We start from the raw sequence: 14,738 nt of genomic DNA on the forward strand, positions 1-14,738 counted from the left end.
ATGCAAAAAATTCCTCTTTTTAACGAATTTGATAATTTTAAAAAAAGAAAATAAAAATTTATTTAAAAGAAAAAACAAAATATAAATATATATATATATATATATATATAAAATAAAAGATATATAATATTTATTGGATGGAGATATACCAATGAATGAGTGCAAAGAAGATAAGAAAAAAACAAAAAAAGTGCTTAAAGAAATTTAAAAAGTATTGTAAAAAATTTGAAAAGAATTGCAAGGAATACTTAATATGCTATAAGAAGTATAAAAAAGCATATTATAAAAAATATAGTAATAAAATATACCATAAAGATTTTCATAAATATCTTAAAAAGCATCTCAAAGTTTATGTTAAAAATTATATTAAAATATATCGTAAAATATACAAAAGAGATTGTATCGAATACATTAATAAATATTGTATCCAAAATATTACTAAAAAAGAATAAAGAAAGTTATTTAATATATTCGAATAATATAAATTTAAATTGTAATAATATATATATATGTATGTATTTATTTATTTATTTCATCTTAATTTAGAAAAAAATGTTTTATAATATATTTTTTATATATTTATAATATACACATTATATATATATATATATATATATATATATATATATATATTTTTATATTTATATTTGTGTGTGTAATTTTAAAAGGAAAAAGATATATATCTCATAATATTTTTCTTCATATAAAAATAAATGTAATTATAATTAATTACGAAAGAGTATTATATATATAATATATATTATATATTGATATAAGAAAATCTTTATATATATATATATATATATATATATATATATATATTTATTTATTTATTTATATATATATATATTTATATTTATGTTTTATTAACTAATCGTACATATATTTTTTTGAGACGATATATTTAAAATGTCAGCTATATTTAATGAAAGTGAATTATCCGGACTAGATGCCCATAGTGCCTTTGGTAATAATGAAACTTCGAGTTTTCAAAAGAAAAAAAGGCGAATCGATGAAAATTCGCAAATGAGTGTAAATGATTTAGTTGATGATGGGGAAGAAGAAGAAGATGATGATGAAGATGAAGAAGAACCATCATATGTTCAAGATCAGAATATGGCCAAAGTATTTGAGAAATTTTTAAAAACATTTTCTGAAAAAAAAAGTGAAGAAGATGAAGATGATGGTGATAGTATTTGGAAAGATAGTTTAAATTTTGATTTTCCAAGTAATTTAGAAATAGCAAAAGATTCTCATTATGTATTATTATTATTTTCTATTCTTCAAAATTCTTATTCAAGAAATAAGGTTTTGATTGTTGATATGAAACATGTGTTAATGTGGGAACCAACTGATAAAAATAGATTTGATATAGGTAGTCAATTATATATGTATATAAAACGACACTTTTTAAGAATATTAGATATTTTTGAAAAAAAAGTACAGTTATTAGCAGAAAGTATTAATCCTATAAAAACTAAAGAAGTTGGAAAAATATGCTTAAGATTTTATAATAAGAAGAATCCTATACATTCTTTACGAAGTTTAAGATGTGAAATGCTTGGAGAAATGATTAGTGTCAGAGGACAAGTTACAAGAACTTCTGATGTAAGACCTGAATTAACATTAGCAGCTTTTAAATGTAATGAATGTGGTAATATTATTAATGGGGTTAAACAACAATTTAGATATACACAACCAAGTAAATGTCCTTCAGCTAGCTGTAGTAATATGTCTGATTGGTCTCTCGTTTTGGAACAATCATATTTTGTTGATTGGCAAAAAATCAGATTACAAGAAATTGCTCAAGAAAGTCCACCTGGTTCTATGCCAAGAAATATGGATGTAATATTAAGAAATGATATTGTAGATAGTGTACATGCAGGAGATCGTATTATAGTTACAGGATGTTTAATTGTTGTTCCAGATATTCCAACATTAATGAAACCAGGAGATGTACCTAGAAGTGTAGCCAGACAACTTTTAAAGAAAAATGAAAACTCTTTAGTATCGCAAGGTTTAACTGGTATAAAAGGTGTTGGTGTACAAGATTTAAACCATAAATTATGTATATATGCATGCCAAATAGAAAAATTAAATAGTTCTAAGAAAGATAATAATTTTGATGAACAAACGCAAGTAGATATAAATTGTGAAGAAATTCTTAATTGCGATGATTTGAAATGGTTAAGAGATATTGCAACTCATCCAAATACTATAGATATATTAGCAGAATGTATAGCACCTAAAATTTGGGGTAATCTTGAAATTAAAAAAGGAGCATTATTAATGATGACAGGTGGTGTACAAAAGATTACATCAAACTGTAAATTAAGAGGAGATATCAATATGTGTATTGTAGGAGATCCAGGTACAGCCAAAAGTGAGATATTAAAATATGTTGAAAGTTTTGCTCCTAGAGCTATTTTCACATCAGGAAAAGGATCAACTGCTGCTGGTTTAACTGCAGCTGTACATAGAGATCCTGATCAAGGAGATACTGTTTTAGAAGCTGGAGCATTGATGTATGCTGATCAAGGTATTTGTTGTATTGATGAATTTGATAAGATGGACGAAAAAGATAGGGTAGCTATTCATGAAGCTATGGAACAACAAACCATTTCAATCACAAAAGCTGGTATACAAGCTACCTTAAATGCAAGAGCTTCTGTTCTTGCGGCTTGTAACCCTAAATATGGAAGATATGATACTCTAAAAACATTTGCTCAAAATGTAAATATTCCAGCACCATTATTATCTCGTTTTGATTTATTTTATACTATGCTTGATTGTATTGATATTGATAAAGATACTAGTATAGCTAACCATTTGGTGTCTATGCACTGTGGAGAAGAAGCAGAAAAACATTTAAGAGCAAATGCAGGAAGATTGGATTCTGTTAAATTAGAAATATATTTAGAATTAAGTAAAAGAGTGAAGCCATTATTAACTGATGAGGCAAAATATAAATTAATACATTATTATGTTTCCTTTAGGAATATTGAATATTCTCCAGGGGCACAAAGATCTATGAGAATGACTGTGCGTCAGTTAGAATCACTTATTAGATTAAGTGAAGCTGTAGCTAAATTAAAATTTTCTCATTTCGTAGATGTAAAGCATGTAGAAATTGCATGCTCTATTTTCAAAGCATCTATGAAGAAAATATCAAACGAAAAAGAAATAAACTTGGATGAAGAATTTGATAAGGTTAATAATTCTTTAATGGGTAACAAGGTTAGTAAATTGGATCAGGAAAATGAAAACCCTGAACAAAACAAAAAAATTACAACAATTAAAGCTAGCGAATATCAATATATATCTGCTATTATCTTTGAAATTATTAAAGAATACGAATTTAATAATAATAATGAAAGTATTACACAAGATCAATTAATTGAAACATATCTTCAAGTATATGCAAAAGCGGAATCTAGTGAACAAGTTGATGAATGGATTTATAAATTAAAAAAAATTATTAACAGATTAATAAATCAAGATATAAAACTCTTATCAGAAACTAATGAAGATGATCCTGAAAAGGTTATTATAAGAATCCATCCAAATTATGCAGGTCCGATAGTTGAGGGTGTTTCAAATAAAAATACATATGGATATAACACATTTAAAAATTATCAAACTCAAGAAAAGGCCCCAGAAGATGATGTAGACTTTCAAGAAGAAATTGACAATTTTTAAATGTTACCATATTATAATATTATATATATCTATTATGTATATAAATATATATATATTAGTGTTATTAGGATAACGTAGTAAATTATACTATTCATATATGTACATATATTTACATATGATAAAATGTGCTTCCTTTATGGTGTCTTATAAGGACATATAAAATTTATACTAATGATTTCAAATTAATACAGAACATATTCTTCTTATTAATTATAATCCTTTTAAAATAATTTCAATTATATATATTTTAAGTTCACAAAAAAAAAAAATATATTATATATATATATATATATATATATATATATATATATTAAATATAATATTTTAAATGAAGAAATAATTATTCTATGTATAATGTTTTTTTTTTTCTTTTCATCCATGATAATAATAAAAGAAAAAAAAAAAAAAAAAAAAAAAAAAAAAAAAAGTGTGTATTTTTATTAACATTTTATATGTGTATATATATTTTACTATGATAATTCTTGTAACAATAATGTATTTTTCCCTTTTAAAGAACTATATAATTTTATAAATTCTTTCATTTTAATGATATATATATATATGTATTATATTAATTTTTTTTTTTTTTTTTTTTTTTTTTTTGTTATAAAGCATAAAAAAATGGTTTAATAACTAATTATTTTATAATTTTATTAATAAATATATATTATTCTAAATATGTTAAGTTTTACAAAAAAAAAAAAAAAAGACTAAAAAAATTGCATCTTATTAAACAAATAAAAAAAAAACAAAAACAAAAACAAAAATGTATATATTTAAAATATAAAATGATATGAATTATATATGCTTAATTTTTTTCCTTAAAAATTTAATTTTATTCTTTTTTCGTAAGTTTTGTATATTAGTTAATAAATCTGTTTTTTCTTTGCTGTGTTGAATAGTTTTAGAAATTTTATCCATTTCATTTTTGTTAATGTGTTCATTTTTTTGATTGAGAGTTATGATGTTTCTTATTTGTATATCACTGTGATCAGAGATTAATTTTTTAACATATGCTTTTTTATCAAAATCTGTATTTAAAATAGCCCAATCAAAATAAGGTATGTTAATAACAACATATCCTAAATCACTTAATAATTTATGTTTAAATTTTGATAAGGATATATATGATTTTGTATTTTTATAAAAATGATGTTCTCCATTTACCTCGATTATTAATTTTTTATTTTGAAATGTATTTGTTATATTATTTATATCATTTTGATTTACACATTTTTGAAAATTTATCGAATTTTGATTATTATTATCATTTGTATAATGTTTATCCTTGATTTGATGTTTATTTTGATGAAGTATATAATTCTTTGGTATTTTAAAAAATGTTTCATCCTCTTCTAAAAAATCAACATTATAAGGGCCTATGGTTACTTCTTCTAATGTTGTTATATTAAAAGTTAATAAAATATTTTTTACATTTTTTTGTAAATCTGATTTAACATGATATTCTATAGTTTTTTCTTTATTTTTTATACAATTTAAATATTCAATACATTCTTTGTTTAAATGGTTGTATACATTAGGCACATGTTGTGTTCTTATAGCTAGTTCACATATTTTCAGTTGAGTTAAATAAACATTATCTAGAATTATATCATATTTTATCAAATTTGTAATTATTAAATTGTAAATATCAACACATTCAAATGAAAAATAGCATAAACCTAATAACAATTTTATTAATAATTTAAAATTTATTTCATGTATACTTTCGTTATTTAAAATATTATTTATGTGATATGTTATTCCTTCTTCATATATATCTAATTTGAATAAGCTATAAAAGATTTTTACTTTATCAGAAATATTTATACAGCTAAAATAATTATTATTTTTCATATCAATATTTTTTAAGTTTTCTTGCAATAATAGATTATTATATAAATTATTATGTAAAGTATTAGTCGTATCATTATTTGTTAATTTTTTTTTTTTATTATCTTCGTTTATAGTAAAATTATCCATTTCATTATTTTTTATTATATCATTCGATGAAGACAAAATGAAAGAAGATGAATCATTTTTATTTTCTACTTTGTTTACTTTATCATCATAAGAATTGCTTTTCTTTTTTATAGCAGTATTATCATCTTGAGGATATAAATCCATTTCTAAATTTTGATATATTATATTTTTTTTATTTAAAACAATATTCTCATTGTTACATGATATATTGTGTGTTTGGCTATCTATCTTTTTATCACACATATTATGCTCTATATTTGAATACATAAAATATGATAATATATCACCTATGAGATCATTTTGTCTATATTTATGAATAGAATAAGATTCTAACAAAATAATTAAACTATTTGTATCATAAAGATTTTGTTTTATATTTTTTGAAAAAACTGAATCAAATATATGTATCGTTTTAGTTGGAAATAATTTATTTTTTCCTAGGAGGAAAAAAAGAATTATTAAATTGTTTGAAAATGGCAAATAGTTCATATATATATTGAGAACACTTTTATAAAACATATGATAATCTAGTTTTAAATATAATAAGCATTGCATAATATAAAATATTTTATTTACTGAATTATTATCTATATAAGGAGTTATATCTCCATCTGATATATTAAGAAATTCATTTTTCACTTTATTTACAATTTCATTTGTTAATTTTAAATGGACATAATTTAAATCTTTTAAGCTTCTTGAAATACTTAATAATGTTTCTAAAATGAATAATTTTTTTTCACCAATTGTTAATGTGTTAGAATATAAGGAATTATTATTATGGTTATAATTGCATATATTATTATTACAATTATTATTATTCGTATGTTGTTCAATATTATAAAATTGCATATTACCTATACTTGTGTTGAGATTATTAACATATATATTATTATTATATATAATATTAGATTCTTCATTTATTTTGTTTTCATTATAATTTATCTTATGAAATGTTCTATTAACTTTATTATTAATATCATTTGAAAGGTTTTTAATTTGCTCATTAATATTTTTTTTTATAAAAAAGGAAGTATGATTATTTTTACCAGATAACATAAATAGATGGTCAAAATTATATGTCAATTTGTCACATATAATTTTGATGAGAGACCAATTAAATGATTGTAATTTTTTGCAATACATATTTTTTTTAATCATACTTATTTTATTAAGAATGGACAAATAATGAATTAAATCTTCTAAGTTATATTCATCATTTTTTATAAAATAAAAACATTTATTCATATATCCTTCTAATAAAATATTATCAACTAAATTTAAGTTTGTTAATATATTCATTGTATGAATTAACATTTTACTTGTATATAGATAATGTATTTTAAATTTTATAGAATTTAAAAGATTCTTATTAATATCCAAGCATAAATTAGAATAGAAATTATCTTGAAAATATGGATAATATTTATTAAATAAAACTAATATTAATAATAAATTTTCAACAGTTTCTTGTTCAATTTCATTATTATTTTTAGCTTTATATATTAATTTTTTAAAAATGTCCAGGTTCATTTTATTATCATCTCTTAAATATTTATTCAATTCTTTAATATTTATATTTTTTTCTGATTTTATTCTTTTCAAAACATTTAAGCTTAATTTAGATGTCCTAATAAATTTCTTTTGAAGGTTTAAGTTCCCATCATTATTATAATTATTATTTATAAGTATACATGTACGCTTTTTGTTTAAATAATTTAAAAATAAACATGTACGATTTCTTATAATGGTCATAATTTTTCTTTTTTTTTTTTGTTTTTAAAGGATAGTAATATGAATAAATATTAATATATTATAATGAACCATTTTAGAAATAAATCCTCATAAATATTAATAAAATTATATTCATAAATATTTTGATATATACATTTTTAGATTAAAGGAAAAAATATAATATATATACATTTCTTTTAAAATATTTTAGATCATCTGTTATTATTAATATATCTGTTCATATAATAATAATGTTATCTATATGTTTATAATAATTTTTATTAATATATATAACCACATGACGATTATTGTTCTATTTTATTGAATAATTATTTTTTTTGATATTTCAGAATTATCTTATATGAATATAATATATATATTAATTATTTTGATGTTATAATTTTGTACCTTACATATAATTAAATCATACCAATTAGTTATAATTACATATATTATATAAATATAATTTCATATTATATATTTCTACATAACCATATTATTATATTGATATGAATTTTTTTTTTTTAAAGAAATAAATGAGAAATTAAAAGAACATTAAGGAAAACATTACTATAAGATTTTTTTTATTGTAATTTGTTATAAAATTGATATATTGGTAAAAAAAAATAATATACATAAATTTTTTTTTTTTTGTATATCATTATTATATATAGTCAATGAAATAAATTTTCATATTATGTAAATAAATTATTATATATATATATATATAATATACCTATAAATATCATATATATAATATATAGTATATAATATACTTATATATATATATAATATATATGTTTTACATAGAAAATATTTTTAATATATGTATTTTTATATATATTCCTTTCTGAAAATAATTAAGCACGACTTTTTTTTTTCTTTTTTTTTTTTTTTTTTTAATTATGAATAATTTTATAAATCTACAAAAATTTACAAAACTGAATATTATTCTTTCATTTGATAAAAAAACTTGAAGGTTACATATCATTTTAATTATTTTTTCAGAATTAAAAAATTGTTTTATTTATTGTTTATTTTTTTTTTTTTTTATTCCCTTGATAATATAATTTTGTTCCTTTTTTCTTTTTTTTTTTTTTTTTTTTTTGTAACTGCATTATATATGTATATACTATTATATATATATAATATTATTTAATAAAATACCAGAAATGTACAAAAATAATACGTTTATATATATATATATTTGTTAAGTATTATTTTATAATTAATAATATATGCATAATTTTTATAATGTAAAAAATACTAAATTCATGTTCCATAAATATATGTATGTATAATATATATATTATATTGATTTATATATTAATAAATAATATTTTGATAATAGAATATGTTTAAAATAGAATATAAAGAAGATAGAGGAAAATGCGTTATTGCAGTAAATCAAATACGAGCAGGATATTGCTTGGTAGAGTCGCATCCCGAGATATTTATTCCCTTATGTGTTAAATATATGGCTCCTAGAATTATTGATCAGAATATTAAGAAGAATAATTTTAAGATAATAAATACGTGTTTTTATTGTTTAGAAAAATTCAATAAATGTATATGTTGTCCTAATTGTAAATATGTTGTATATTGTAGTGACATGTGTTTAGAGCGAGCTTGGAAATCTCATAGAGAAGAATGTGATATATTTCGATCTAATATATTTGATAGATATTGTCCATCTATAACAATGAGATTAGTTATTAATTGTTATTTAAATCATTTTAATTTTTATGACTATTGTGGTAGTAGTACAGATATAAGTAAAGAAAAATATGAAAGATTAAAATATCCAGCATATATAGTGGCAGTAGCACTTATGAGTAAGAGGAAAAAGATATTTCACAATTTTGATAATAATGAAAGTATACTTAAAAATATTATAGAAAAATTTGTTAAGATATCTAAAAATAGTTTACAAATTATTGATAATGAATTAGAACCAGCTGGATTAGCAATATATAAAAAACCTGTACCTTTTTTTAATCATTCTTGTTTAAGTAATTGTGTTACTGTTTTTCGAAATCAGAAATTATATATTAGAACATTAATGGATGTATATCCAGGTGAAGAATTAACAATTAGTTATATAGATATTGCTTTTGATCGAAATACAAGATTATCTATATGCATGGATCAATATTTTTTTACATGTTCATGTAAATTATGTAAAATTAATATAGCATCAGAATGTCATAATATTTTTAATACCGAAATTGTATGTACAAATTCGGATAATTGTAAAAAGTTTTTAGGATATATGGAAATAATACTTATATCAGAATTAGAACGTAAACAATGTTATATAAATAAAAATAGTTTTAAAACATATCCTGTTTTAAGAAAAAGTAATATTGATAATGTATGGAGATGTATGTTATGTAAATCAGAAGTTGGTGATAATATTATAAAAGGTTTAGTAGACAAAGAAAAAGAAACGTTTAAAGAAACTGTGTACCTTGAAACATTATTTAATGAAAAATATACATATGATAATAAAAGTGTTTTACAATCATTAAACAAAATTAAATCAAAAATTGATTATTTAACAAATTATTATCATCATGCTAAATATTCTCTTCAAAAAATGAGAGCTAAAATTTTATATATATCTATACAATTACATGAATTTAAATTGGCTTATAATATAGCAAACCAATATTTAAAATCTATTGAAATTTCTTATGGAAAATATTCTCCAATATATGGTTATTATATTTTCCTCACAGGGAAACTGGCTTTATTCCTTGATCTAAAAAATGAGGGATTAGGATTAATTCACAAAGCAAAAAAAAATATTATTAAAACGTATGGTCCAGATTCTTTGATATATAAGGATTTGGAAAAATTCTTATATACTAACAAATATTAAAAAGAATAATAAAATAAAATATAAGAAACATATATAGGCATATATGCATTATTACTATAATATATTATAAAATATACATACATATATATATATATATATATATATATATATATATTAATTCTTTTTTTTTTAAATTTTTTATATATAATGAAAATTTCCATTTTTCTTACATTTATTTATCATTTGTTTTTACTTATTTATAAACGATAAAATATACTAGTAGTATTATTATTATTTTTTTTTTATTATTACTTTGAAGAATACATAAATTTTTTAGTTGTATATATATATATACTATATATGTATATATATAATGAATTTATATATATGTTTTATTTTATTTTTTTTTTAATATATATTTTTTTCTAATATAATATAAAAAAGAAAAAAAACTATATATTAACATTCTTTTATTTTTTTTTAAAAGAATTTGTCTTATTACTAATTTTAATGAATAGAAAATGTGTTCCACATTATTGATTTAAACGAAATATATATATATATATATATATATATATATTTTATTTTAGATATTTCTAAAAATGAATACATAAAATTAAAGGAAAATGAAATATAACTAAAAATATTATTATAAATTAAATGCAACAGTTTTCCCTTTTTTTTTTTTTTTTTTTTTTTTTTCCTAACAATGGGGAGAAAAAAAAAAAAGGGAAATAATAATATGAAAAAATTCAAATGAATGTTTTAAAATTCTATTTTCCATAATATATTTTTTTTAATAAATTGTTCGTATATTATTTTTACATTTTATTAAATTTATCATATTTAAATTATATATATATATATATATATTATAAAATTCTTTAAACATTTTTTTTTAAATATTTGAAAATTAATTATTTTTCCCCCCCCTCTTGAATACATAAGCCACCTGTGGGAGTCGAACCCACGATCTTTTGATTACGAATCAAACGCATTACCAACTGTGCTAAGATGGCTTAACTCAAAATTCTTGCTCAAACTTATTATAATATTTTCATTTAAATATTATTTTTAAATAGAAAAATATATTTTTTTTCCCTTTTTCATGATAATTTAATATTATAATTATTCAATATTAAAATAAATTTCATCCTAATAAAATTCATTTACTAATTAATATTAATATTAAAGATATATATACATTTTTTTACTATAATTCGTAGATTAAAAAATAATATATATAATATAATATATATTATAAAAGTATCATATTTTTATAAAAAAAATTAAAAAAATAATATATATAAAACTATATAATATATATATATATATATATAATATATACTATATACATATAATATAATATTAATTATAATATCATATAAACTGCTTATTAGTAATATATGAATTAAATATATTAATATATGTATAAATGTAATACATTGATTATGATTACCTACCTATTATATTATATTATATTATAATAAATTATATATATTATATTTTTTTTTTTTTTTGGTTTTTCTGTTTAGCACTTTACAATAAATATTATATTTTCTTTTTGATCTCATTTTATTGTATTACATAAGAATATATCAGTTTAGTTATTTTTTTTTTTCTTTCCTTTTACATTTTTTATTTTTTTTTATTTTCATATTTTTCTAATATATACATATTATTTTTATAGCGGTTACATATTACTATTCAGTACATATTTTTTTTTCATTTGAGTAAATGCCCAAAGGGGAAAAGAATATTTAGAGAAAACAATAAAAAAAAACAAAAAACAAAAAAAAAACAAGAAATAAAGGTAATATATATATATATATATATATAATAAAAACATATATAATATAAAGTTATAAATAGTAATAAGTAGAATATAATATAAATTTTTATGAAAATATATTATATTTTTATGTTTATAATTATATATTTATTTTTTGTTCATTTTTGATTTACATGTTTTAAATATATTCTTACAAACTTTTTACATCTTTTCTTTTCTTTTTATTTTTTTGCCTATATTTAGTTTTGTTTATATTTGAAATACACAAAAAAACAAAAAGCATATTTTTATGAATAAAGATATTTCATTAATTATATTGAAATATATAGTTATATGTATAGGTTATGCAAATTAAGTGGGAATAAATATATATATATATATGATAATATATATCTATATGTTTCTTATTTATATTATGTAATTTTATTTTATTTTTTTTTTTTTTTCCCACTTTTGTATTATAATATTTTTTTTCATGGGAAAGAAGAAGAAAAATAATTAATATTATTATATAAGACATAGAAAAAAAAAAATTCAGTTTTATAATAATTAATATAAAAATAAACATTGATTTTTTTTTAGCATATTTATGTGTAATATTATTTATTTTTATGTGATTTGATTTGAATTGTATTTTTCATTTTTACTTCAAATATATATATATATATATTTATATATATATTTATATATTTATTTAATTTTTCGTCCTGATTAAATGTGCAAATGGTAATTGTTACTGAGAAAATAAATAATAACGTTAAAATAGAAGATAATAATATAAATACATTTGAGGAAGACATGGACAAGAATGTTCATGAGGATAATGAAATTACTTATACAATAAATGAAGAGAAAGTTAATAAATGTAACAACATAGAAAAAGAACATAACCAAAAAGAAGATAAGGAAGAGGTTATGTTAAACAACCATAATGTGGAGGAAAAAGAAGAAGATATAAAAAAAAGTGACGAAATATTGATGAATGATGAAAAAATAAAAAATGATTATAATTTAGAAATTAGTGAAGATTCAAAAAATCATAATTGTGATGATCCTTTGGATAATAACAAAACAGACAATTCTGACAAAGAAAAAAAGGATATTTGTCTTGAATTATTAAAAACATGTGATGCTTTAAAAAATATTGGAAATAAATATTTCAAGGAAAATAATTATATTATATCTATAAGATATTATACAGAAGCTATAGATTTAATAAAAAAATCATTTGAAGAATATCCTAATAAATTTACCGATATAGATAAACAAAATAATACAAATAATTTACATGATGATATTGAAGTGGATGATGAAGATAAAGAAGTATTTAAAGAATATTATAATAAAAGTTCTATATGTAAAAAAAGTGATTTTATTAGTATAAAAGATACAGATTTACATATATATTATACGAATCGTTCATTTTGTCATATAAAATTAGAAAATTATGGAACAGCTATTGAAGATATTGATGAAGCTATTAAAATTAATCCATATTACGCTAAAGCATATTATAGAAAAGGGTGTGCTTATTTACTTTTATCCAATTTAAAAAGTGCATCTGAATGTTTTCAAAAAGTATTAAAACTTACGAAAGATAAAAATTCAGAATTAAAATTAAAACAATGTAAAAAACTTATTTTTGAACAACAGTTTCAGAAAGCTATTGAATTAGAACAAAAAATGCCTTATTATGAAACATTAGTACTTGATTCTCTTAAAATAGAAAATATAGAAGCTCCTATATATGATAGAAATAATTTAAATGTTGACTTTTTGAAAAAGGTAGCTGATTATATAAGTATACCAAATAACAAATTGAACAAAAAATGTGTATGTTCAATTGTATTAGATATAATTAAATTATTAAAAGAATTACCTACTCTAGTTTATTTAAATTTAGAAGAAGATGAAACTTTGACCATATGTGGTGATGTTCATGGACAATATTATGATTTATTAAATATAATGAAAATTAATGGTTATCCTTCTGAAAAAAATTCTTACTTATTTAATGGTGATTTTGTAGATAGAGGAAGTTTTTCTGTTGAAGTTATTATATTTTTATATCTAGCTAAACTAACCTTTCCTAATAATGTACATTTAACAAGAGGAAATCATGAAACAGATAATATGAATAAAATATATGGATTTTTAGGAGAATTACAAGAAAAATATGATGAAAAAATGCATGTCTTATTTTCAGATTCCTTTAAATTTTTACCTTTAGCATATGTTCTTAATAAAAATATATTTATATGTCATGGTGGTATACCTAGTAAAACAGATACTACCTTAGAAGATATCGAAAAAATTGATAGAAATAAAGAACCTTTAGATGAAGGAGTTATGACTGATTTATTATGGTCTGATCCAAATGAAGAAAAAGGTTTTAAACCATCTAAAAGAGGTATTGGATTTTCATTTGGTACAGATATTACTGAAAATTTCCTAAAAATTAATAATCTAAGTCTTATTATTAGATCGCATGAAGTAAGAGATGAAGGTTATTCACTTGAACAAAATGGACAATTATATACAGTCTTTAGTGCTCCTAATTATTGTGATATTATGAAAAATAAAGGAGCTTTCTTAAAATTCAAAGGAAATTCAATCAAACCTGAATGTGTAACATTTACAGAAGTAGAACATCCAAATGTCCCTTCCCTTAAATATGCTCATAATTTGTATCAAAACATTTAAAAT

At 19.5% G+C, this 14,738-nt stretch overlaps 4 protein-coding genes and 1 non-coding gene across 5 annotated transcripts; 3 read left to right on the top strand and 2 right to left on the bottom strand.

Moving 5' to 3' along the window:
* Window positions 1–909: 909 nt before the first annotated feature.
* On the top strand, window positions 910–3,699 carry PADL01_1354100 (DNA replication licensing factor MCM6; the record flags this gene model as incomplete). The annotated part of the gene is made up of 1 exon (XM_028684107.1): window positions 910–3,699. One exon carries the CDS (start codon window positions 910–912, stop codon window positions 3,697–3,699), a length of 2,790 nt encoding a protein of 929 aa, XP_028540218.1.
* Window positions 3,700–4,497: 798 nt separating this feature from the next.
* Window positions 4,498–7,437, bottom strand: PADL01_1354200 (RAP protein, putative; the record flags this gene model as incomplete). Its single annotated transcript, XM_028684108.1, has 1 exon — window positions 4,498–7,437. One exon carries the CDS (start codon window positions 7,435–7,437, stop codon window positions 4,498–4,500), a length of 2,940 nt encoding a protein of 979 aa, XP_028540219.1.
* Window positions 7,438–8,770: 1,333 nt separating this feature from the next.
* Window positions 8,771–10,300, top strand: PADL01_1354300 (histone-lysine N-methyltransferase, putative; the record flags this gene model as incomplete). The annotated part of the gene is made up of 1 exon (XM_028684109.1): window positions 8,771–10,300. One exon carries the CDS (start codon window positions 8,771–8,773, stop codon window positions 10,298–10,300), a length of 1,530 nt encoding a protein of 509 aa, XP_028540220.1.
* Window positions 10,301–11,186: 886 nt separating this feature from the next.
* On the bottom strand, window positions 11,187–11,259 carry PADL01_1354400. The gene has a single exon. It is a non-coding gene; the product is annotated as a tRNA-Thr (tRNA).
* Window positions 11,260–12,755: 1,496 nt separating this feature from the next.
* Window positions 12,756–14,735, top strand: PADL01_1354500 (serine/threonine protein phosphatase 5; the record flags this gene model as incomplete). The annotated part of the gene is made up of 1 exon (XM_028684110.1): window positions 12,756–14,735. The coding sequence occupies one exon, from the start codon at window positions 12,756–12,758 to the stop codon at window positions 14,733–14,735; it is 1,980 nt and encodes a 659-aa protein (XP_028540221.1).
* Between the last annotated feature and the right edge of the window lie 3 nt (window positions 14,736–14,738).

This window comes from Plasmodium sp. gorilla clade G2 (genome assembly GCF_900097015.1).
Source record: "Plasmodium sp. gorilla clade G2 genome assembly, chromosome: 13".
Taxonomy (NCBI): domain Eukaryota; phylum Apicomplexa; class Aconoidasida; order Haemosporida; family Plasmodiidae; genus Plasmodium; species Plasmodium adleri (nom. inval.).